General features: G+C 38.3%; 2 protein-coding genes across 8 annotated transcripts; one reads left to right on the top strand and one right to left on the bottom strand.

Moving 5' to 3' along the window:
- On the top strand, positions 1–26,976 carry sp3 (phosphatidylinositide phosphatase spermathreecae). Of its 7 annotated transcripts, XM_014242564.3 has the most exons (15): positions 5–262; positions 3,853–4,081; positions 4,147–4,570; positions 4,636–4,757; positions 4,827–4,999; positions 5,057–5,249; positions 5,318–5,645; positions 5,711–5,781; positions 6,882–7,097; positions 7,416–7,652; positions 7,718–8,034; positions 8,102–8,232; positions 8,289–8,956; positions 15,415–15,589; positions 15,657–16,516. In XM_014242564.3, the coding sequence occupies exons 1-15, from the start codon at positions 166–168 to the stop codon at positions 15,783–15,785; spliced, it is 3,510 nt and encodes a 1,169-aa protein (XP_014098039.3). In that variant the 5' UTR covers positions 5–165; the 3' UTR covers positions 15,786–16,516. The 7 variants fall into 7 exon arrangements, with proteins under 7 accessions (XP_069969271.1, XP_014098039.3, XP_036213826.2 ...); XM_036357933.2 differs by lacking the exons at positions 6,882–7,097; positions 15,415–15,589; positions 15,657–16,516 and adding exons at positions 23,794–24,008; positions 26,918–26,976 and having other exon boundaries at positions 3,835–4,081; XM_070113169.1 differs by lacking the exons at positions 6,882–7,097; positions 15,415–15,589; positions 15,657–16,516 and adding exons at positions 23,794–24,008; positions 24,061–24,080 and having other exon boundaries at positions 3,835–4,081.
- On the bottom strand, positions 9,861–12,115 carry LOC106623152 (juvenile hormone esterase). The gene is given in 5 exon segments (XM_014242565.3): positions 9,861–10,106; positions 10,289–10,421; positions 10,509–10,826; positions 10,888–11,098; positions 11,201–12,115. Coding segments are annotated over 5 exon segments (1,650 nt in total). The 5' UTR covers positions 12,014–12,115; the 3' UTR covers positions 9,861–9,931.

The following is a 26,976-nucleotide window of genomic DNA, read 5'->3' as shown; positions in this document are numbered from 1 at the left end:
TTCAAATTTCTCTTCAAAGCCATTCGCCTAAATAAATCAATGCTAATCATTTGATTGGTCTGCTCTTATAAAAATGCAAATACTTGAAACTGTTTAGTGAATAAAAGTGAAAATAATTAGAAACTTTACTTAATATAGTGTAGTGCAATTTTGTCTGCCTTTAAAATGGAAGTTTTTCAAACTGATAATTATTACATTTTCGTGAAACGCGAAAAAAGTTTGTGGTGGCATCGAAAAACCTCTGAGTTTACTATTAAAGCAGGTAGGAATATCTATGTATATTTATATATTTTGTATTAAATAACATGATAAACAGTTTGTTACTTTGTTGGTTGTATGCATTATGTGCGTTTCATAGGTGTTAAATTTTTCTTAGTAAATATTTTTGATTACGCAGCAATGCATTTTTTCGATTGATTAATATACAGCCGAAGGCAACCACGATTATACTATATGCTCGAGGTAGCCCCTATAATACGCTCTAATTTGGCATCTGTGCCTGAAACGAGTTTAATTAACTTAAATTATTGGTTATTGGAGTACATACGTGTACATACAATATGTAATAAAATTATTGTGTTTAACCAAGAGAATTAAATTATATGGCCCTTATGTTCTATAGATCGTCATTAGTTGATGACCGAAATTATAATACCTTTTACAAATAAAAAAGTTTTCCATACAAAAACTTGATTTTGATCGTTCACTTTTTATGGCCGCTATATCCTATGTCCGATATCGGCGGTTTCAATAAATGAGCAGCTTCTTGGGGAAAAAAAGACGTATGAAAAATTTCATATCTGAGGAGCCAGTTTGCATATATACAGACAGATCCTTGCTTGCCAGATGCTTATTATTTTTATACATGTATATATATTATAGGGTCTTCCACGTTTCGTTCTGAATGTTACATCTTCCGAGTCAAACTTAATTTACCTGTAAACGGTATAAAATTGTACTCACGTATTTATTTCACTGGGACAGTACTCTTTGCTGATATAAAAAAATGCTCTACTTAATCTATAATTGAAGTAGCGCGAGAAATTTTCTGGTTTCTGTTTCGGAGTGTGCTGAAATTGACAATGAGGCCAATGTGAGGAGTGATGTTACGATGTATGAACAATGTTTGTATGCCCTGGACAGCTGTAATTTTACCACGAAGTTTGTAACACCCAAATCGAATCGTCGAAGGCCTTATAATATATATATATTAATGATCAGCGTTACGACCTGAGTGGACTTAGCCATGTCCGTCTGGCAAACAAACTGAATGATCGATAGCAAATTCTTGTAAGGTCAATTTTTTTATTTGACGAGATATATTCACGAAATTTGGTATGGATTATTGTTGTTGTTGTTGTTGTGGCGGCAGAATTCTGCTGAGTTTGCCGGAATAAATCCGGGTCCGTTCCGGTTACGTAGACCCGACTGTCGTGGGAACGGGTATGGATTATTGTCCAAGGCAACGCTGCAATTTTCGAACAAATTGTTCAGATCAGACCTCTATAGCAAAATCAAGTACTCGTATGGAAACTTTTTCATTCGTGAAGGGTATAATAGCTTTGGCTATTCTCCCCCAAATTTTTAATTTCCCGCTAAGAAAATTGAAAATTTTCTAAAAATCTGGAAGTTATTGGTTTCACCCCATTTTGCAAAAATCGAATTCTCAACAGATCTCGACGTTCTGAGGGTCGAGGAAGCTTCCCCGAACATTTCTACGATGATGTCCGTATGTCTGTATGTATATGTGGATGTATGTGTGTGTGTGTGGATGTATGTAAACCTCCTATAACTTTTAAACGGCTCAACCGATTTGAATAAACTAAACCTAATTCTAAAGGGTTTCATTGCACTTGAATTTCGTGTAAGTTTGGACCCAATCGGACCAGTAGATTTTCTTCCAAATGACTTGACCGATCAACACCAAAATCTAATCAGTTCTAAACCTTGAAAAAACACATCGGTTGCCGCAAACCGGGTCAAAATCGGTTGATTTACTTGCCAGATTTCGAAAATGAAAAATTTCGAAAAAATCTTTTTTTTTTTCAAATTGCTTCCAAACGACTCGACCGATCGATACCAAAAACTAATCAGTTCTAAACCTTGAAGAAACACATCGTTTGTCGAAATCGGTTGATTTGCTTTCGAGAAATCGTTAACGAAAGAAATCATCAAAATTGATTAGTCTTTGAGAAATTTGGGAAATAGTGTTATATTAAACTCCCATTAAACTGTTAGCAGTGAAAAAAGCGAAATTTGAACGTTAACGCATGAAATTAGCGGGAAGTTGCAAGGATGGCCAACCTTGAGGCCAACCGTTTTCCAATTTTTATTTTATTACATTTATGGCTCCTATTCTACCTAATTAAAAACCTACGCACATATACATATATATACCTACTATATACCCAGTTACGTTATCCGAACTAAAATGTTCATACATATATACATAAATATGTGTAGTAGTAACAATAGTTGAAAGAAACCGTTGTTAATATTTTGTACTGATTTGCCGCCAATATTTCACATTTTATGGTAAAATTTTTCCTTTTGATATAAGTGCTCTTAAGTATGTACGTTCTCGTTTGCTTTCACTGATATTGTAGTAAAGGGCAAAAAAAAGCGGTAATTATAATGTGGTTGTTTAAGTACTTTAATATATTGGATGACAGAACAAAGTTAGTCACAGCTTTGCCTCCCAGTCTCAAGGATGAGGCCACTGAACTCAAGTTACGTAGACTGGGTCGTCCTACACCTGGACGTACACGTCCTCTTCACATTACCACCCGCTCAGCAGCCGCTGCACTTTCCATTATCAAATACAGACCAACAGACGAAAACTCAGGTTTTATTTTCAAGACTGATCTAACTCCCTCTCAACAACTTCATCTGAAAAAATTTGCGTCAAGAGCTTGATTCAATCGTGAAGAGTGGTGATGACAGTAAGACAATTAAATATATCCATGGTGTCCCAAGAATCGTTAAAAGAAATTTTCGTTCGCTCAACGAGCAAGAAGAAAGTATCTTACGTCCACCTGTGCTACCAGAACGTCAGAGGTCTGCGTACAAAACTCTCAACATTTCAAACAGCATTAGCGGCTAACCAGTACGACGTTGTATGTATTTCGGAACCCTGGCTTCACTCTGAGGCGAAATAGATCTAAAAACATCGAAAACCAAGAAAAATTATTTTATCCATGGTCCTCAGAACAGACCGGCTAAATTAGTAAATTCACTTCAAAGTGAAATTGATTTCTATGGAGGAACATACGCTGCTTTTACCGAAAACACCAAGAGACACCTGCTCGTCTGAATTACATCTAAATCAAGTCTGAATTACATATTAACTTACAATTATTTGAATATTTTCCAGATATTACACTAATATACCCTAGCAACTTTTGTATAATACTTGAATTCTTTATTATATCTATGTATATTGCCGATTGGCGTTGAAATAAATAAATAAATATATAAATACCAGTCAATCAGAAGTCGTATTAGTTATCTCAATTCCCTAATTTATAGATTTAAGTAGAATCAATCATTCTTATTGTCTACGTGAATAATTCGAAACCAAACAGGAATGATTCTGTGTCAACAGTTGTTCGGGAATTGACAAAAACAAACTACCGCTGATTTATATGCGGATAACGTCTTTAAAATAGGAAAATACGACTTCTCTCTTTTCATTGTTCTAGATACTTGTTTTCTGTTAATAAATAAAAATGTGTCTCTTATTATTTTTATTTTTAAGTTTAATATAAATATTTTTTGATTCTTTGATTTGGTTGTTCGGAGATCAATGTAATTAAACCAACTTTTTATCACCAGTTAATTATTTATTTTTAGGTTGGGACTTGTCCTCAGTGGATGACATCGAATGTATTGGTATTACACATGGCATTGTGGGTGTCATCTGCTTACCAAATGTCTACGAACCGCACTTAGTGATAGTGAAGGAGGCCACTCCCGTCGGTGTACTTTATGCTCCGAGTTTAGTGTATAAAATCAAATCGATCTGCATTTTGAATGCCGACGAACCGGACACAGTATTGACCTCCTGCACAAGGCACTCTAGGTGAGGACAAAAATTTAAATTGGAAATTACAAATTATTCAATTCAATATTTGTATTTCCAAGTAGAAGCGCCAATAGCACGCCCACACACCGGCCAACATCGAACACTTCCACTACAGGCAGCACCAACAAAACCCCTACTTCCACCACGAAAACGAAGCTTTTTGAAGGTGCACAGCTGATGAACAAAACATGGGGCGCTGTAAAGAATGCGGGTAACACTATTAAGAATACCACCCAACAAGCTGCTGCTTTGGCATCTAATCAGATGAAATCTTCTGTGGGTATACGCGATCCTTCGCGTATTGAAAAGCGCATCACGGAAGAGCTGCATAAGATATTTGATGATACAGATAGTTTCTACTTCAGTTTGGACAGCGACATTACCAATAATTTGCAGCGGCAAGATGGTGGCGGTGAACAAAGGCAACAATATGATGAACGTTTCTTTTGGAATATGCATATGATTGCTGACATTTTAAAGTTCAAAGTTAGTTTACATCCGCATGCGGTTATTGAAGTTTTATTTAATAAATATGCATGTGTATATTGTAGGACAATACATGGGTATTACCAATTATACAAGGATTCGTGCAAGTAGAACCATGCGTTATAGGTAATGAATGCTTTACATTGGCGTTAGTATCGCGCCGGTCACGATATCGCGCTGGCACTAGGTAAGTGTTGATGCATTAATGTGTATTTACCCTGCTTGTGACTGGATTGCTTTTGGTTTACCTTTATAGATATAAGCGACGTGGCGTGGACGAGGAGGGTAATTGCGCCAATTATGTCGAAACGGAGCAAATATTATCTTTCCGTCACCATCATTTGTCATTCACACAGGTACGTGGTTCAGTGCCCATCTTTTGGAGTCAGCCAGGTTACAAATATCGACCTCCGCCACGTTTGGACAGGGGTAGGTGGTAAATTCAATCTCTTTGTGTATTAACTTCATTTTCGCATACTTTTGAAGGTGAACAAGAAACGCAGGGGGCATTCGAATTGCATTTTACCAAAGAAATATCGTTGTATGATGGTGTTTGCATTGTCAATTTGGTTGAGCAGAGCGGCAAGGAGAAATTGATTGGCGACACGTATGCAAAGCATGTTGTGCTTTACAATAATGATCGTTTAACATATGTTACTTTTGATTTCCACGATTACTGGTGCGTAACTCGACAGTTATTGATATAATTATTTACATAAACATATAATTATTTAAATTCTTTTGCAGTCGCGGCATGCGTTTCGAAAATGTTTCTGCACTGGTGGAGGCGCTTGCTCCTGAAGCAGGCGCTATGGGCTTTCATTGGCGTGATCAGCGTGGTATTATTTGTAATCAAAAATCAGTATTTCGGGTTAATTGTATGGATTGTTTGGATCGCACAAATGTAGTAGAGACTGCAATAGGCAAAGCTGTGCTGGAGTCGCAGCTGGTTAAGCTCGGCTTATCGCCACCATATACACCGATACCGGAACAACTAAAATCACCATTTATGATACTTTGGGCCAACAATGGTGATATAATAAGCCGACAATATGCGGGCACAAATGCGCTAAAGGTGCTCAATGCAACTTTATATGCATCTACATTTTGACATTAAATTTTATTTATCTTTGCTTTTAGGGCGATTATACCCGCACCGGCGAGCGTAAAATAAGTGGCATGATGAAGGACGGTATGAATTCGGCAAATCGGTTAGTTGTATATACATTTTGAACTATTCGTATTGAAGTTGATATACGAGGTGTGTTCAAAGGAAAAGGTGAATTTTGATTTTTCGCGGGCTGTTTACACTCGATTACCGATATTTTGTTTTTGTTATAATTGAACACATATGTTTATCATGTGCTTGCATTAGGAGCCAATTTCGATTAGTAGTTTGTTTTTGACAACAGAAAAGGGTAATTACATTTATTTGTGCTCTTCGATTTTTGACTTTTGAAAGAAATGGATCAAAGAATACGTATTAAATTTTGCGTTAAAAATGAAATAAAGTGTTCCAAGGCATTCGGTGAGTCCACTTGGTCTCAAAATAGTGTATATAAGTGGTACAAGTGCTTTACAGAAGACAGAAGATGTTGATGACGATGAGCATCCTCGGGTTGCGACCACGTTAACAAGCTAAATTGTTCTTTACAATCGTCGAATCACTATTAGGGAAGTTGCAGAGGATGTTGGCATATCAATCGGCTCATGCCATTCAATTTTCTCGGAAGGTTTTGGGCATGAAACGTGTGGCAGCGAAGTTTGTTTCGAAATTGTTAAATTTTGAACAAAAGCAATGCCGCATTAGTTTCGCTCGGGAGTTACTAAATAACGTCAACAACGATCCGGTTTTGCCTCAACCACCTTATTCACCATATTTGGATCCCTGTAACTTTTTCATAAACCCAAAACTAAAGAAACCAATGAAAGGAAAGCGTTTCGCCACAATTCTTGTGATCAAGTCAAAATCGAACAAAGAGCTGATGGCCATACCGAAAAGCGCATTTCAGAAGTGCTTCGAGGATTGGAAAAAACGTTGGCACGAAATAGATATTGATGAATAAATAAGTACTTTTCAAAAAAATTCATAATTCACCTTTTCCTTTGAACACACCTTGTACATTTATAGTTAAGGTTATTTAATCGCGTATATTAGAAACGTCTTTTTGTTCATCCAACACAATGTTACTCCAATTGTTTTGCTACTTTTTAGCTCATATGCGTCATTTTATACATTTCTATTGAATTGTATTTAACATTACTATTCAAAACTTACATAATACCACCTTTAAAAACTCGTTCTTCGTAGTTTCTTCATTCAAAATTTCGCTGATTCCTTCCGGCAATGCATAATTGATTTAATGCAAGGCAAGCTGGTCGAAGCTGATCAATTGAAAGAGGATGAAGTTATGAAGACAATATTATGTATGCTCTGCTCGTCTGCCCCGGCGCCTACACACGGTTACTATCACGCCGGTGTGCTTGGTCCGGAATTGCATTTTCTAGAAAATATCATAAACGCAAGGTGCGCCGCACCCGCCAAGCCAAGAACGCATTCGAAATCTAGTTATTTAGTTAACTTTGTTGCTTTTATTGTTTCCGCTGTATTACTTCTATAATTTAAAAAGGTATTATTCTTTTGAATTTCATTTATTTTGTTTTAACTCCTTCCTCTTTTTGGTTATTGTGTTATTTATAAGTTCGCTTTACTGTCTATTCTCTAACCACAATATCACCATTTAATTGAATGCGCTTTTAATATTATTTTTTATTTTGATTTATGGCTGTGTAAATTTTTATTCCCTCACTATTTGTGTATTCTTTTCTTGTGGTTAAATTTCAGTTATTATCTCGCGCGTTTTAAAGATTCTTATCGTCAAGCCACCATCGATCTCATGCTCGGAAATCAAGTTTCTGCTGAGTCATTGAATGCGTTGGGCGGTCAGGCTGTACCTGATGAAACCGATGCTCTAGAGGGTGCAGAACAAGCAAAATTGCTCGTAGATGATTGTCGTCGTTTGCTGCTCGGTTCAGCGCAATATCCCGTGGGTTCTTGGGGTCTAATCGACGCTGATCCAACGTGTGTAGAGATTCTTGTAGAGTTAGTACCAGTTATAGCAACTCTAAGTTTATTTTGTTTTGTAGTACTGGTGACCTAAATGAAACCGATGTGGATACTGTGTTGTTGCTCACCGATGATTGCTACATTGTAGCCGAATATGATTCACATTTGGATAAGATCGTACGTTTCGAAAAAGTGCCGTTACAGAATATTGCGCTAATAGAGATGGGCATGTATCAACAAACCAAATTGTTTCAAGGATCTGCGCCAGCTCTGCTCTGTTTGCGGCTCAACTATACTGTCGATGGAGTGGACGGATATTTCCACATGTTTCGCTCTGCGAATATACGATTCTTCAATAATATGGTTTATGTGATTAAAACGCAGGAAGAAGTTATGGGTAGGCATTGAACATTCAACATCAGTATTCTTAATAATATATAATTTTTTCATACCTACACTTACAGAATCCCTTATGTCCATTGTTGATATGTTCCGCATTGCCATTGACAATATAGGCAAGTCTGATGTGCGATATATCACTGGAGGTGTTTTGCAGCGCCGTAAAAGTAGAAATCCAATGCTAGAAGTACCAAAGGTAACGTTATATAGTGTCTCTCTTGAGCCTACTGTTACATTATCTGCTTCTTTAAGGGCATGCCGCGCAATCGCTCCGAATCTCAACTGGTACAAATCAGTTCGAAAGCAATATTTAATGTGGCCGGTCAATTTTCCAAGTTGGGGCAGTCACTTAATCCGAATAAAAACAGAAATTCCAACGCAAACAGCAACAATCAGAAACAGGCTAATGAAATAGCCAAAATAAATCCACAGGTCATGCGTCAGTCACAAACTTCAATAGAACATGCTGTGGAAGCTGAGAAAGCTACATTTTCTGTGGGACGTGCGCAGCGCAATTCTCACAGCAGCACAGATAGCGATGAGAACGACAGCAGTATTTATGAGCCCGAAGTTGATTCGGATGTAGACTTCGCACTCGCTGCAACTACCAAGGCTGCTTCCGGAAAGTCGGGTTTTAATGAAAACGACTTTTTGCCCTCTGTTGGCATTGTCATGGGAAATACACAAGATGGCAAACAGTCGCCTGCGTCGGACGAGAACGTAGATCGGTTAGTGCAGAGGGATAGCATGGCCAAAAATACTGAAGATGTCAACGCCATTTCGATATCGTCGGTAACCGATCACGTTACCATGCCAACGGGATTGTTGGAGAATGCGCAACCGGTGCGTCCGATAACGCCAAATCCGCAAATCTGTGTACAACCTGAAGTGGGGGAGCAGCCAACGGTGCAACGTGCCAGGTCGGTATTTTATTTTTGATGAGCATTAATGTTTCCATTGTTGTCAATGACTAGATGAATACCCTCATTTTCTTTATATTTGTTTTGATGTATGAGGTTTCATGTGTATTAGTGTTTATGTGTATTGCCATTTGCATTAAGACAATCGAGTTAGTAACTAAATTTATAGTTGGTTTAACTTAATAATTAAAATAGTAATTAAAAGCTATTGTACATTATAGTTACGCCGATATATATATTTATATATAAACTGGACTATAATAAACGATTCAATGCAGTGTAAATATTTTTTACGAATAATGGCGAAAACCTTATTGCCTGTATAACTATCCAAAGGAATTGTACTTTGAGCTTATCGAAACGTTTTTTATACTCCTCATATAAGTTTCCTGGTTGTCATCGAAGTCATTTAACGGTAGGCACAGGAAACGTGCTGTTTCGACGGGGTCGGACTATAGGGAGAAGGGTGTTAGATGAGTGGGATTTGTTGGGCATGCAAAGAGGTGGTTAGTGTCATGCGGAGACTCATTGCACGCTTGACATATATTTGATTCGTTGGGGTCGATTCTGGATAAGTAGGAGTTTAACCTGCTACAGTATACACAGAACATAACTAAGTTGCGCAAGGGTCTTTCTAGATTCTCTTCGTCTGCGATGGGTGGTGGTTTGACTCCAAGTACATCCTCCAAAAACATCCCAGCAGAAACTGCTTCTTCCCTGACCGGAAGCACGAGGGCCTCACTATGTAAATGTTCAAGTGGAGACGCCAAGAGGTATCGTTTAATCATTCGAAGCGAAGTGAGACAAAAATTTTTATAGAATTCATTGCAATTCGTTTTCCGAATTTCAATACCGATTTGTTCACACACAGTTCATATTTCTTTACAGAATTATACACTCAGAATTCGCTCATAGAATCTAATTTTATTTATCTAAACGTAAATACATAATGTAGATAATCAGCAATAGTGTACTTTAGGCGAACTTAGGCACTGGAAATAGCTCGTCCCAAATTTGGAAGTGCTGTGTGAAAATTCCACCCTCCTTAATATCCAAGTCTTTCCCTATTACTAAGTAAGACTTTTTATCCTCGGTATAAGGCGGCCATTTGAAATCTTTCAGATACTCATCAGTTGCATTATTCGGATCTCTAAAAATAAATACAATATATTTACATAATGTTTCAAATTATACTCCTCTCAAAAAATGTATTAAGATTTTATTGGAGGGAGATGCAGTCACTGTATTTTCATTTTGGTTGAATCATTTAAATAGCGAAATTGCGACCTTTGGAGACTGATCTGATTTTTGTGAATATTGCAAATATCTTACCCGTTTTTGGCAAATTCAGCCCACATGCGCGTTAAATTTTCAATAACTACATCTTCGGGATCTGTTTTTTTGAACAGCGGTGTTTTGACGGGTACATGCAAGAGGTATAATAATTCATCATGATGTACGGCGCCTTTAATATATGTATATGCAAATTTATTAGACTGAGATCTATGGATTTTTTTATCAGAGATGGGGTCCAAGACACGAAACTACTTACCGTAAACCTCGTTATTGTAAGTAAAATGACTGTAGCGACCCTTATAAGTAAAGAGGTATGTGTAGACGGTCGTAAGACGAGAGATCAGATCCAAAAATCGATGATATTCAAAGCCAATAATGCCGTCAGAGTAGAGTTTCCCGAAAGAGTCTAAAGTGTTCGGCAACTCTAAGGTGGCATTCGCCAAATATATGGACCGCATTGTCTTACTTATATTCCTGGAACGTAAGCTGTCTCGTTCATACATAAGTACGATTGGTGCATACTTTTCAAATTCCTCATTCAACCATCTTCTCGTGGTTTCATTTTTTTGTAGATCTATGTGTTACATAATAGTAAGTGATTAATGTTTATTAAAATATTTTTAAAGATTGCTTACAATAGGCTCCGCCGATAAACTCATACTCCGTTATACCAATTATAATTGGTACTCTCTGGATATTAGAACTTTGTATGGTTTTATAAGGGTTCTCCAGTAAGAAGCGTTCTTGCCCGAAATCTTCCTCGATCACTGGCATCCAATTCAAGACAGGATTCCAATTGAAATCAAACATTTCAGCCGAGGTATTCACAAAATCCGTCATTGTTTTCTAAAGAACTCAACAAAAAAACAACGCATTCATAATTTTGCATTAACGGTTGTGAAAAACTGTACAAGAAGCTTTTTAAGGCTCTTACTTATTCAAACAAACCTTCTTTAGGCATTTTACTAAGTCGGATGAAGGTTCTTTCGGGCAATTCAACAATTCTGCTTGTCTATCGCTCAATCTTTTCTGCCGCGATTCGTAAATGAATTGTCACAATGGCGATGCACTCATCATAATGCCGCGGTGGAATAATTCTTTTGACATGGGCGACATCAAATGTAAGCCAATACTAAAACTACCGGCGCTGTAGCCGAAAAGTGTTACAGCATTTGGATCCCCACCGAAGTTACGAATATGACTCTGAATCCAACGTAGCGCTTCAACTTGGTCTTTCAAACCAGCATTGCCAGGTGCCTCAGCGCTGCCCAAGGCCAAGAATCCCAATGTCCCTAAGCGATAGTTTAGAGTCACCAATACAATATTGCGGTCCATTAAATTCTCTGGACCAGCAAAGTTTTTACTCTGCGCCGATAAACCATAAAAGCCTCCTGGGTGCAAATATACCACGACCGGTTTCTTGGTGTATAAATCCTTGGTATAAATATTTAAGCGTAGGCAGTCCTCCGACAAATCGGTTATATTTTCCGTTAACTGTGGACACATGGGGCCATCCTCAGTCGCATCCAAAACTGTTGGCTTCCAAGCCGGATATGGTTTGGGGTTCTGAAAGCGTAATTCTCCAACAGGCGATTGCGCATAGCGTATGCCTCGGAATGCATAGAAGTCTGCCCCCAAACGAGATTTAAGGGTTGTACCCAGGATCTTGCCCAACGCAGTGTTCACTTGAATTGCAATAGCGCAATGTAATGCGGCAGCAACGACGGCAATGCCAATTATATTACAGAGCTGTATCTTCATGTCGAACGCCTAGTGTGTAATCACTACTTTTAACTGAACAAAGTAGAGCGCGATTTGTCGTATTTATTTCCAAGTATGTGACATTTCGAGTGACTGCGACTGCGATAGCGGGAACTGTACACACCTATTCACGCATACATCATGCTTTGTGGGAAGCGATGTAAGAAAACCCCCATTTGATACTCACATATTTACTTAAATTGTATACATATATACTAATCATATATAATATTTCATATAAAAGTAGAATAACGTATTTAGCATATTTATTTCTAACTATACCCTGAACAGGGTATATTAAGTTTACCACGAATGATGAGCTGAGTTGATTCAGCCATGTCCGTCTGACTGTATACCTATATACAAACTATTTCTAAATATAAATTCTGCACCTGTCCTTTTCTTACTAAGAAGCTGCTCGTTTGTCGGAACGGCCGATATCGGATAAGTATAGCATATAGCTGCCATAAAAACTGAACAATCGGAATCAAGTACTTGTATGGGAAACCTTTTTATTTGACGAGATATCTTCCCGAAATTTGGCATGAGGTATTTGTGTAGGCAACAATATAATCTCCGAAGAAATACTTTAGATCGCACCAGTATAGCATATAGCAGCAACACAAACGGAACGTTTAGAATCAAGGGCTTGCATGTTGCTTGCTTTTTCATTTGACGTGATATCTTCACGAAATTTGTCGTGGGTTATTGTCTAAAGCAATCTCCGAAAAATTTGCTCAGATCAGATCACTATATCATATAGCTGCCTTACAAATTGAATGATCGGAATAAAGTTCTGTAAAGGGTATCATAGCTTCGGTGCAACCGAAGTTAACGTTTATTTTGTTTTCTATTAAGTTTAATTATGAAACTTATATTTCTTCTAACTCACATATCATGTTAATTTGTTCGAACGCATTGCTAGCGCTAATAAACATGTATGTTTTTGTTTGTGTTTATACTTTATGAGACTTGAGAAATAGCAAATATACTTATTAACAGCATACTAATGTTCAAAAGATTCTGATTCAAAATTATTTGAGATACTCGTAAATATAATGCGCACAATAATAACAACAACAAAAATAACTCTGGCGCGATCACGCTCGGGAAACTGTAACAAGTTAAGCTCTTACCTAGTTGAGTTCATCCAGGCATTCCAAACATATCATCTGCTTGCAATGAGGCCCCCAATAAACATTTCTTTGAACATCTACCTAAATAAAAACCGACCCCGTCGAAACAGTACAGAACCTGCCGTTAAATGATGTCGAAGACAAAATTTTATTCAAAATAGTCTCCTTCTGCTTTAATACAGCTTTTTGCACGGTCCAAAACCATGTCGAACGAGTGTTTTAGCTCGTTGCCCGGTATGGCCGCCAGTATGCCGGTGCCGGCAAATGCATTTTTCCGAAAAGGTAGAAGTTGCACGGTGCCATATAAGGTAAATATGGGGAGTGGTTGATTGTTAAAATGTGATTTTTGGTCAAATAATCGGCCACAAGCGTCGATCGATGAGACGGCGCATTATCGTGCAACAAACGCCAACTTCCATCTTCGCGATATTCGAGCCGAACACGTCGAATACGGCGCACCAAACGCTTCAAAACTCCAAGGTAGAATACCGCATTAACGTTTTGGCCGGGTGGAACAAATTCTTTGTGGACAATACCCTTGGAATCATAAAAACAAATCAGCATTGTCTTCACTTTTGACTTCTCCAGGCGCGATTTTTTGGGTTTTGGCTCATTTCTCATTTATGTCCTCACGACCACTTTGAAAACGTTGAAACCACTCATGCACTCAGCTTCGGGATAGGCAATCAATCATCGCCATAAACTTGTTTCATCAATTGAAACGTTTCGGTAAAAGTTTTACCAATTTTAAAAAAAAATTTAATGTTGGCTCTTTGTTCGAAGCTCATTTTCGCACCGATGACAAGGATGACATTATGCGAGACTCTCTCATTTTCGCTGATTTTTCTGTTATTCTCTTTCCCTGATTATTAAAATCCGGGAATTTCGAAAAGCTAATGTCAAAAAAGGCGGGATGCCAGAAATAAACCCGCTAAAAATAGCTAACAAAAGCAGTGGGAAACGAAATTTCAAGGAACGACACCAATACTTTTGAGTAACGTGCAACTAAATTTTATTTGTTAATTTAATTTAAAACGTTCATCATAAAACCATGATCTTTTATTATGACTTGTATTGTTTCTTTGTTATAATTTTTTTTATATATATGCTATTCTTTTATGTTATATGAGTTTTTAAAAATTTTATAATATAAATACACGTATATAGGGATGTATATGCGTTATATAGGCATACTCGGGGACGGAGCACCTAAAAATAATATCGATATGCAAAATACCCAAAAGCTTTTTTTATAATACCCAATCTATTTCCTTTCGACAGTGGCATGATTGGAAAATGTTATAAAAAATGTGGGTTTTGACAGCTCTCTCTCGATTCAAAGAGCTTCGCATCATTTTATCCTTGCCGATGACAAAAACATACTGACACTTAAAACCGAATAACTTCACTTCCAATAGACGAAATGTCATGAAATTTTTGCTGGAAGTCGATAAAGGATAGCAGATTTTAACGCACTAGACGACATATAGATGGCGCCACTAGAGTTTACTTTGTTACTTTTGTACTGTTTACTTTGGAACGCACCTTGTACCACTAACTGCTAGACTATATCTTTATGCTAGTGACTATGGTATACATTAAATACTATCATAATAAACTATTCAAATTCAAAATATTCAAAGTATTATATAAATTATGTACGAACAAAGGCGAAAACGTTATTGCCGGTACAATGGTCCAAGGGATTGTGCTTGAGGCTTAATTTTGAAAATTCTTGAATCAAATATTTGTCAATAGAAAAAATAATGTATTTTCCATTCGGCATTTACTGAAAACTATAATTATTATTAGATTTTTTTTTTTAATTTTGAACACATTCCTATGTGTAGAAATATGTATATATTTTTTTTTTGGAATTGAGATATAAATTATCCTATCTGTTAAGTTGGATCATTCGTGTAAAATTTTACTAAAAATCGGTCCACGGACAAAACGTGACATTTAGTATTTATATATATAAATGAAATGCAATAGTTAAAATAATTTATATATGATAAGTTTATTAATGAGAGAATTAGATCCAATGCTCAAATATTTGTTTTTTGGCATGCGTTGTTTTTATGTATACATTTGCATGAAGTCGAATTGTTAAGACATTTAATTAGTGCCTTTGCGTCTGTTGTAATGATTACATACACATTATGTAAACTTATATTCCGCTTATAAAGAAGTGGTAAACCTAAAAACAAAAGTTAAAAATAAAGTTTCCAACTTGCAAAAACACTTTTGATTTCGTACAAACAGTGGAGCAGTCAAAGATCTAAACCTACCGCTGAGTGGTACCCCGGCCGATTCTTGTAAGTTAATGCAATTGACAAGTCCGTTATCGCGCACAATAGTGGTTAGTCCTTTGTCGAAATTGGCTAAAGGTATGCAAAATATTGGTTTAAATTTGGATCCACGTAAAATTGCCTCAAAGGTTGGTACACTTGTTCGAGCATGTCAAAAAAACTTATGAATCGTTTATTACCTATTTTTCTTTACAGACAGGTGTGTTGTCACCAACGAGCACCTCAGCTGACAACACGCTGCCATCGGAACGACAAAATAATCGTGCTCAATTGCAGGCGCTGTGGGTGGAGCACCAATGCGCCACCAAGTTAATTGCATTGTGAAGGGAAATACGAAATGGAAGGGAATATTTTATAGCGTTTAAGTAATATATATGTATGTATAACATAAATACATTTTGAACTGGACAAAGTGCGTAAGGGCACACAATCATGACTTTGATGGGAGATCGTCCAAAAAATTAACAATTGAGGAATTTTGTAGTATTGACGTCGCAACACACTTGTACAATATATACATAAATGAATTTATATACATTTTTTTTACGTACATATACATATGTATATACGTAATTTCATATGAATGTAACTTTTTTGGTGATAACGCATTTTCATTAGTTGTGTGACTTTCTTACCCCGCAGTTTTATTTGCTTTGGTTCGTTTTTTAATTATTATAATTTTTGTGCAGGCATAATTGTGCACCAATAACAGTTAAAGTCGTATATAAATATAATAATTATTACATAATTGTATTGTGATTTATATTATACAATTGCGAGAAAGCACTTTAATTATTTTTTCTTAGTAATTCAACTAAAGCAAAATATTTTTCTTAAAGTTGCAAAAGATTTGTCGAAACAATGTTTTATGTAAAAATACACTCAAATCAAAGCGAAACACCGTTATGTATATACCTTATATAAATACATAATCGTTTTTTTTTTTTAATGGGAAGCATAATGAGATTCCGAGTTCTTGTGATTTTGAATTAGCATCTGTTTTTATTTAATAAAATACAGTATTTTTTTTATACATTTAGCGATATTTAAACACATTTCGTTTTGAATTTTATTTCAGATTTGTTGTAATTTCTATGTAATAAAAATGTTATATGTCTGTTTCAGGTCCATAATCTTATTTGGATGTGGTGTAGAATTATAGAAATTTTACTAACATTTGCTAGTTAAATAATTAAAGCTCGATAATTCGCGTTTTCATTTTGTATTGCTACATTCTTTTAGCTTCTAGCCTATTTTATAAACGCTAAATTTATTTATTTGATTTACAAATTTACAATTTACTGATTACATTTTTGCATTATAAAATTGATAACCCGAGTAACCCGAGTCAGTTCCGGTAATTCTTTAATATTGTTTTTATTTTTTAAATCAGCCCTTAATTTTTCTCACATTTCATAAAAACATCTTTATTAAAGAATTCGTGAAGAGAAATGGAAGCGTTAGGCTAGTTTAGGTTAGGTTAGAGGGTCGATCCTAAGAAGGATCACACTTGGACAGCTTAAACGCTGGTCCGTTGTGGCACCCAAAACTCCTATGAGCCGGACCATTAGACCCTTACATGTCGACAAAGCGCATTGTGCCTATGACAAACTTGTTGAGACGGCCAATATCTGTTTCAGCCAAATCTTCTGGTCCGCCAAAAGTGTGATTGCCGAGATGTTTCAATCTCAACCTAGCAAAAGCCGGACAGTGGGGGAGAAAATGCCGGGATGTTTCCACTTCACCCTCCTCCATACAGCTTTGACAACTACATGAGTGGACAGTGCCCAGTGAGAACTCCTACCATGGCGGCGAGGGGAACTTTGTTCAAGGCGAGAATATCCCCCGACCTCCTGCGATCCACTCTCGGCCAGAAGGATCGCGCAGTCGCGCAGGAGCTGGTCGTCGACCAGCGTCTGCTGAGCGCATGCGAGGTCCAATGGTCCAGAGCCAGAGTGCAAGACGTTAGTGGAGAACCAACTCGATCCCATTGCGATGTGAGCGGGCCAAGGGTGCCCCCCCTGACCAGCTCATCGGCCTTGCAATTCCCTGCGATGCCGCTGTGACCAGGCACTATCCTTGACTAGCTTTGAATGCACGGTTCGCGCACTCAGGGCTTGTATTGCCGCTCTGCTGTCAGAGTGAATGCTCACCTCTCTAAACGAAGCTGCACTCCGTAACAGTACTTCTACCGCCACCTTGGTCGCGGCCACTTCCGCCTGAAAAACGCTACAGTGGTCCGGTAGCCTGAAGCAAAGATTGACGGAGAGCTCTTTACGGAAAACCCCCCCTCAAACTTTCTCTCCTAGCTTCGACCCATCCGTGAAAAAGCTCAACGCGCCTCTTCTCCAGCGGCTTCTTCCCCTCCACATCTCCCTCGTCGGGATATGAGCAGAGAAAAAGCAGTTTCGAGTGGCCGCTGTGACGTAGTGATCCAAATTTTCAGGAATGCAGCTGAAGGAGGAGAGAACTGTGGCGTGTCCTTGTTCGGACCTCTTCAAAAGCCCAGCTTCCCTGAGCCTAATAGCACACCTCGCAGCAATGCACCTACCGGGAATGTCCACAGGTGCTACATTTAATATAGCGTTGAGAGCTACCGTTGGTGTGGTTCGCAGTGCACCGGAGATTCTGATGAGCGCCGCTCTTTGGACTCGCTCGAGCTTTTTAGCCAGGTTAGTCTTTACGAGCGCCCTCCACCAGACGAACACCATAGCACCACCTTTGGTGAGAGTCCCCACCTTTTCCCTATAGCTCCCCTGCAGCAATAAAAGGCGACCGATACCTTCTTGACTCTCTCCTCCATGTTCGGCCTCTAAGAAAGTTTTCTATCAAGGATAAGCCCTAGGTATTTCACCTTATCAACAGGTGATGTGAACCCCGAAAGAGGGGAGAGGCACGTTTGGGGTCTTATACCTCCTAGTAAATAAAACCATTTCGGTTTTACTTGGGTTGACGGCTAGGCCGCTTCTATTTGCCCAGTTGGATACCACGTTTAAGTACCCTTCGGTAAGCTCATAAATGGGAGGGGCTTAGTTGATATATTAAGGGGTAGAAACGGTTGTCTTGATTTTGGGCAAAAGTACGAGTGCTATGGAAAAAATTTATATTACAACGTTGTAAGTAAAGAAAAGATCTACAACTTTCGTATCTACACCTTTTTACATTTTCATTTTTAATTTGTACAAAAAATTGCTTTCGTTCACGAAGTTTGGTGGACATAAGAAAAGTCCCAAACACACTGTATTTTATTTATTTTACATATTAATTTTTTCTCCTTATTATAAGCTTAATATCGAAAAAAGTATAATTTTCAAAATTCTCACGGCTAAATATACATTTTTTTAAATTTTAAGTCAGTGGGCTTCATTTTTATTGAAATCTCTACTTTCTGACGGTATAAAAAATACAAGTATATGTATTACTATAGTAAATATCTCAGAAAATGTAACAAAAGAAACCACTAAACGATTCAGGGCAGCTGTTTTGCTCAACTTTTTTCTATAGGACTCGTAGTTTTGTCGGAAATCGAGATAATCCGTGTTTAACCCTTAAAAATTCAACCGCGCCCCTCACCTCCTTCTTCCGACCTCAGATCGCCTGTAAATTATTTATATTATACTTTCTTTTTATACTCTCGCAACCTGTTGCTACAGAGTATAATAGTTTTGTTCACCTAACGGTTGTTTGTATCACCTAAAACTAATCGAGTTAGATATAGGGTTATGTATATATAAATGATCAGGATGAAGAGACGAGTTGAAATCCGGGTGACTGTCTGTCCGTCCGTCCGTCCGTGCAAGCTCTAACTTGAGTAAAAATTGAGATATCTTTATGAAACTTGGTAGACATGTTTCTTGGTACCGTGAGACGGTTGGTATTGCAGATGGGCGTAATCGGACCACTGCCACGCCCACAAAACGCCATTAATCAAAAACAAATAACTAAGCTCCGCAATAAGATACAAGACTGTTATTTGGTACACAGGATCACATTAGGGAGGGGCATCTGCAGTTAAAACTTTTTTGAGTGGGCGTGGTCCCGCCTCTAATAGGTTTAATGTGCATAACAAAATTCACTAGAAGCAAATGTTTTTAGCAATTCTATTGACGGTGTGAAAATAGTTGAAATCGGGTGGCAACTCCGCCCACTCCCCATATAACGGTACTGTTAAAAACTACTAAAAGCGCGATAAATCAAGCACTAAACACGCCAGAGACATTAAATTTTATCTCTGAGATGGTATAAATTGGCTTTATAGGAACCGCGTTCAAAAGTAGTCAGTGGGCGTGGCACAGCCCACTTTTAGGTGAAAACCCATATCTTGAGATCTGCTTAACCGATTTCAACCAAATTCGGTGCATAACTGTGTTATAGTGCGAAAATGGGCGAAATCGGACTACAACCACGCTTACTTCCCATGTAACACCATTTTCAATTCCATCTGATTCTTTCACTTTCCACTATGCAAATCAGGTAACAATGATTATATCGGGGTAAAACTTTGCGTGAATAATGCAATTAAAGTATGCCACCTTGCGGCCAAAAATTGTCTAAATCGAACCAAAACTGTTCAAACCCCTAAGTACTAAATATGTGGACCCCAGTGCCTATAGTTGACCTTCTACCGAAAATATCAGTCAATCCACAAAGAAATCTCAAACGAGTATACCATTTGACTTTGCGAGAGTATAAAATGTTCGGTTACATCCGAACTTAGCCTTTCCTTACTTGTTTGTCATATTTTTTTTTTTAATGCGGTTCATCCTGCTATCATTTTTTTCCTTTTGAAAAATTATTTACGCTGGTCTATAATTTATTTAAAGTGCTGATTGAAGCGATTTAATAATAGTTTAAATATACATATATATGTTCGCTTTATGAAATGATATTGCCAATAAAGCCAATTACATATGTATATGCATACAATGTACACGTAATACAAAATATTTGTTAGTTGTGTAGTTTACTTTTGAGTCAAGCAATTATGAAAAGCACACACTATGCTTATGAAATTGATATATAAATTAACATCACAAAAGCAATTAACTGTCAAAAGCAAACACTGTCGACTTGGAAGACTTGTACATACACACATACCACATCCATACATACGTACTAAGTGCATCAATACATACATACGTACATTTAAAGAATAATGACCTATTCACATAGAACTTTTGCTTCGCTTTGCGTCAGACATTTGTTTTGACAAAAAAGTTCGATGTTTATTGATGAGTACGTTCCCATAAAATCTTTTCGACGCGAAGCCAAGCAAAATTTTGGGCACATCTCTTTGTTTTTTTTGCTTTGCCAAGCAACAGTCTCAATTTTTATTAGAAAGAAACACTGAAAGCAAAGCGTTCATTGTGGTATGCCCTTTGTTTTCTGCGCTTCCTTGTTTCAGTATGAACTTTATCTCTGGTATGAACTGTCATGCAAAGCGAGGATATTTGTATGTGAATGCGCCTTCAACACAAATATATTTGCTGATATTTACAAGAAACAAATTATAACAATTTTGCTGACAATTTATTGCCATACATATACATATATTCATACATACATACCATATATACACGGATGAGCACTCGCGCTTTGTTGTAGTGGTAAAATTTAATCCAAAATTAATCAACGAATATCATACAAATAACTTACAGATATATATACATATATATATCTTTAAAATGCTTACTATAAAAATGACTTGCAAAATAGTCTTCAAATATTGGGAACTAGCGCCTACATAATCCACCGTTTAATGTGAATCTATTCGTAATAGAGATAATAAAGTTATTAACATAAGCATTTTTATTGAAAGTATTAGCAAAGAAGTAAACTTAGGCTAGGAATTAGACTTGTCAGGTTCACTTTAGCATAGATAAACTGAGCCGCCCATATCCTGGCTTTGGAATTGTAATGTTTTTTTTTAATTGGGAGGTTCTGAATTTAACAACATTTGGTTTGGGTGTTCATTATGTTACATACTTATTTGTATATACATACATGCATATACAAAATTGGTTCAACCCAGACTCTCACATTTCTGATTTTTCAGATTCTCTTGTAAAAAAAAAATTAATTTATCTAGGTATTCATTAAAATAACTTCTCCCTTCCTTTCTACACAGTCGAATGCAAATGATTATTTTTACAAGTTCACAGTTGGCGTCACTGAACACATCCATAAAGAAAAATTTGGGAAAGTTATTAGTGTCACCCTGGAAAAATATTTCTTGTCTATGAATACAACGAGGCATGCACCTCAATTTGACAAAATTTCTCCAAATTTTGTTCTTGTGTGACATCTTTCACTTACTAATTGACTTCAGTATTGTTGCAGTAATAACACTGAATTAAGAAATTTCGTATCGGAAATAAACTTAATACGATCACAAAGTATCCGCAAAATGTTTGCGTACTTTTAGACGTATTTTCGCATATCTCGGAACAAATCAATTGAAGAGCAGGGTGATTCAAAAATAATATACAATTACAATATTTTTCTATCTATATATTCAATATTCGGAGTCATAATATTAGTAACATTATTATTATTTTGTTAAATAGCTACCACACCTTTTGGAATAGTATTTTGTTTGAATTGAACAATACAATTGAAATTTGGTATTTCAATCGATCATCAATGGTAATAAATTTCCACTTATCTTGGTCGGCGATTTCAATATCAACTTCGCTGATAAAAATCAGAGCGGTTGACAACTTTTCTTTCAGAAAAATTGAATTTGAAAATGAATAATGATCTACAAAAATCCACAACAAAATATGGGGCCATCATTGACGCGGTATTTTCCAGATATTTAGGGAATATCACATCTCAAACTTATGTTTCTTTTTTCAGTTACCACGAATCTAAAGATTCAATGATAAAAATTCCTGAATAACCTACATGTATTGTAAGATAATAAAAATATTTTAAACAATATTAACTTCTCATTTATTCAATAAAAGAAACAAAAAAATATTTTCTTATCGGTCACCACGCTCAAAAAGTGTAACTTGAACCTCGACAGTCCCCGAGTGCCACACGCATTTTTTTGTCACATGAAAGGGATGTTGATCAGGATCACCTCTACGCGGTGCACGGTCTTTTTAAACTCTTACGGATATATGACACTTGGATTTACACGGACTTAGTTTAACCTTTAAGATGGACTGGTTTGAACCCTGGGCTGATAGTCGTAGTATTCTGTCATCCCAGTGTGCAGGGGTGACACTCTGCTGAAATGGCTGATGGGTTAATGCCAAGGCTGCCTCCGTCCCGTTAAAGCCCTGGCAGGTACATCCCGTCATCATTAAGTTGGTGTGGTAGGTGTAAGTTGAGATTACTTCTTCTTTGCGGTGTTCGGCTTTGAACGCATTGCCTCTTGAGAGCGTGCGTCAACCCTCGCCTTGGCCTCGTAACTGAGATAACCTTGGGACCATAAAAAGCGACTACCTTTCCCGGAGGTAGATAGCGCCTCTGAGACAAAATACATGAATAATATCATAAATTTAAGTAAGGACGAGAAATTAGGTCGGAATCGGGGCGGTAAGTCTAGGGGAGTCGGTAGTAATCTGTCGACGGAACTAAAGGTAGGGCAGAATTGCAAGCCGGAATCGGCAGTAATGGTAGGGGCACGGGGTCCTCAGTGAAGGCTAAGGGCCCTGTGAGAAAGAATGGGAAGGTAGCTAAAAAGCTGAAATCAGACCGTCGGTTAGCAGCGAAGATTTTGGAGCGCATGGCAAGCAGGCTGAGCAAGAATCTGAGCAGCAAGCTAGCACACTTGAGTAGGCCAAAAGGGGGCTGAGCTGCGGTAACGATGGAGAAGCGGGGTCAAACGACCTCCAACCTTCGATCAAGCGGCAGAAGTCGCAAGAGGGAAATCGCTAAACTCGCCGCACTTCGGTAAATGGCGGCACTTCGGTATGTACAAATTAAAAAGGTGTGGCAATGTGGAGAAAGTATTAAAGAGAGCAAGGCTCGAGGCGCTGGACAAATCGGATCTTCCGATGTGACCTCGTTTTTGTGTCTGGCTTCCAGCCGAACCTTTCGCCCCGGCAAAAATTGAGCGAAGTGCTGATACTTCTAAACAAGGAGGGCTTCGCTCTTTTCAGTGTCGCAAAGGGGCTATAAGTTATGGCTTTGAAAAGGTCGTCCTACGGCTATTCCCAGCGGAAGTCAGAGCGAAAGACCCGCTGCATCCAACAGCCTTGGCTAAGCAGCAACGGCATCTCTGGATTAAGGACAGAGTGCCTCAAACTCTTGGTGGCCAGTAATGCTGGTTGTGCTTGCCTAGAATCGAACTTCAAATTTTTCTTTTACCTAATTTCAGCTACGAGGATGTCGTTACTGCTAGGCTAGAAGGCAATAGCGTAGAACTCTGGCTTGTCTTGGTGTATGCGCCGCATGTCGACGATGTGGAACCACCTCCGGATCTGCTGAAAAGAGCTCTGGCAGGGACCAAGCGAAGACGAGCGGGCGTAATAATCGGAACGGATGCCAACTCTAAGCACACTGTCTGGGGAAGCTCGAACACAAATGCAATAGGTGAGTCACTTTTTGATTTTGTATGCAGCAAAAACTTATATATTTGTAATAGGGTAAACTTTCCTACTTTTGTGACTGCTAGTAGGACGGAGGTCTTTGACGTAACGCTAGCTTCTAGAGAAATGACAAACTTGATTTTGGAATGGGGGGTTCTCGACGACCCCTCCTTTTATGATCCTAGAACATAGATACATTAGTCTTAGCTTGGACGCGATTCCCCCGGAGTGCAGAATTTATAGAAATTGCAGGAATGCTCTTGTTCTCTGAAAACTCAGAAAGTCAAAGGGAAACCTCTTTGATGGACATCCTTTAACAAAGCCCGTAGAAGTGGCTCCAGCGACTATTGGGCGCTATAAGCCAGAACTGTCTATTTACAACTCCGAATAAAAGAAAGTCAAGAGAGCCTCATGGAGAACCTTTTGCGGAAGTGTACAGGGCTGTCGTGAGTCCTCACGTTTTAGGCGAATTCTAGCGAAAAGTACTACTCCACTGGGGTATCTGAAAAATGCGGTAAGTGGTAGGAACGCGAACAGCAAGGAGTCCTCAAAACTACTCCTGGATTCTAACTTTCCGTTAAACCGTACCGCTGAAGAAGCGCCTCTGGGAGAGCTTCAAGAGGACTGTACATCTTTCTTTGACCTTTTGGATGAACGCCACCTTATCTGGGCGTTGAATTCATTCAAACACTTCAAGTGATGGCATCTTACCGGCACAACTGCAGCGGTGTCTTGCAGCTGGCTGGCCTCTTCTACGTGAACTGTGGAAGATTGAGCCATGTGCCTTAGGCCTAGAGATCGGTTAATGTCGCGTTTATACCGAAAGCCTTAGCATATTCTCGTTTCTGTTGAAAATTTTGGAGAGATTCGTGGATCTGCATATTGGCAGTAGAAGGGCCTAGCATGCCTATGTCAAAGGCAGGCCAATCCACACTGCTTTGCACGATGTAGTGTCATGGCTGGTGGGAGCCCTTATGCACAAGTTTGAGGTAGAATCGAATCTCAGGCATAGTATATACAGTCCTCTTTGCGAACGGTCGTAGCGGAGTGGGGTAGTAATTGGGGATCTCCGTTCTTAGTGGTTAACGGCCTACTTAAAGAATTCGAAGAAGTGAAATACCTAGGGCTTATCCTCGTAGGAAAGCTTTCTTGGAAGCCAAATATTGAGGAGATTGTTAGAAAGGCATCGGTTGCCTTATGTTGCTGCATAGGAGCTATAGGGAAAAGGTGTGGACTCTCACCAAAGATGTTGTTTTGGCTTTACGAAACCGTAGTTAAGCCAATAATGTTATATGTTGTATTTATCTGGTGAAAGGTGCTCGAAAATGCTACACTTACTAAAAAGAATGAGCGTGTCCAAAGAGCGGCTCTTTTCGGCATTTGCGGTGCACTATGGACTGCACCAACAATAGCACTTAATGCCATTTGAAACATAGAACTCGTGTACTATGTTGGTAGGTGAATGGCTGCGAAGTGTAATTTAAGGCTCAGGGAAGCTGGGTATTTGAAGGGTTCCGAACAGGAATGCTTTGAAATTCTCTTACTCGGGGCGGCTTCTTCTCTGCTCACATACCGACGAGGGATATGGGGATTGGGAGAAGTCGCTGGAGAAGAGGCGCAGTGAGTTCTTTCACGGATGGGTCAACGCTATGAGGGAAGGTTGGAGGAGAATTTTTCTGCAAGGAGTTCTCGGTAATTTTTAGCTTTAGACTCCCAGACCATTGTAGTGTTTTTCAGGCAGGAGTGGCTGCTATCAAGGTGGCGGTAGACGTACTGCTACGAAGTGGCACTAGGTGTCTGTCCTCACTATAAATAGCAACAAGCTACTTTATCATTAGACTAGAAGGGGCACCCTTGCCTCGCACGCATCGGATTGGGACCGAGTTGGATCTCCATCGGGCGCTTAGCATACGCTGGTCAAAGATGCTGATCCCGCGCGACTATGAGATCCTTCTGGGCTAAAGTAAAACGCAAGAGATCTACTCGACTATTTGCCTTGATCAAAATTCATTTTGTCGCAATCATAGGAGTTCTCGTAAGACACTGCCCAATAGACATCCATGAGGTAAGGTTAAAAATCTTGATGGACGTTAGTTGTCAAAGTTGTATGGAGGAGGATGAAGTGGAAACATCTCAGCACTTTTTCTCCATTGCCAAGCCTTTGCACTACTGAGGCTAAACTGACGTTAGCCGTCTCAACAAATTTGTGATAGGCTTAAAGCGTTTTGTCGATTTGTAAGGGTTTTATGATCCAGTATAAACGAGTTCTTAGGTACCACAACGGACCGGCGTTCTTAGCTATCCAAGTGAAATCCCTATTGGGATCGACCTTTTAACTCAACCTAACCTTATTTGTCCCATGAAAACTCATCTAAAATTTTTAATGCACTAGGGCCACTAAACAATAATAGTATGTAAATGAAAAATACACGCCAGGTTTTTTTGTGGCATTAACATTAATTTTCCTAAATAGTACAAGCATCAGCTACAATTAGAGATTATTGCTTCATACAGAAAAAATACTTATGAATTTCGTGAAAATTTCTGGAAGATCTTTCTTAAGTCTTTAACAATCACCTGCTAGCATTCCTGCGCTCCATTTCCTTTGATAGCGCTTCTCCATTAAGGCAATGTCCGGATGGAAACTACCGCCTTGTTCGTCACTTATGCCGGAAAGAATTGCAGATGTGAGTCCAGCATATGTATTTTTAAGGGCATATTACTTCCCAAAGCTTTATATGACATTATAAGTCCATTTATTAAGTCTTTGTAATTTTTCGACAACGTTCACCAAATATTTCCAGGCGAGTTTTTCTTCAAGGCTCTTATCTTTTATCAGTTCCCGTATTTGTGGACCTACAAATATTTTTCTGAAATTTTTGCCTCGCTGAGTATGAGAAATTTTTCTTTCAGATATACAAATAAAGGCTTTGGCACAGGCAGTTCGGCACCGGTAGGATGGGTCTCTTGGC

Source organism: Bactrocera oleae, chromosome 2, assembly GCF_042242935.1.
Source record: "Bactrocera oleae isolate idBacOlea1 chromosome 2, idBacOlea1, whole genome shotgun sequence".
Taxonomy (NCBI): domain Eukaryota; kingdom Metazoa; phylum Arthropoda; class Insecta; order Diptera; family Tephritidae; genus Bactrocera; species Bactrocera oleae.
This window is presented reverse-complemented; position numbering and strand designations above follow the sequence as displayed.

What these genes read in the sequence shown, in the direction of transcription:
- sp3 (XM_014242564.3), top strand. Translation starts at nt 166, where the DNA reads ATGGAAGTTTTTCAAACTGATAATTATTACATTTTCGTGAAACGCGAA. An exon ending in CTAATCGACGCTGATCCAAC is followed by an intron (nt 7,653 to 7,717) that starts GTGTGTAGAGAT and finishes TTTGTTTTGTAG; the next exon opens with TACTGGTGACCTAAATGAAA. An exon ending in AACGCAGGAAGAAGTTATGG is followed by an intron (nt 8,035 to 8,101) that starts GTAGGCATTGAA and finishes CTACACTTACAG; the next exon opens with AATCCCTTATGTCCATTGTT.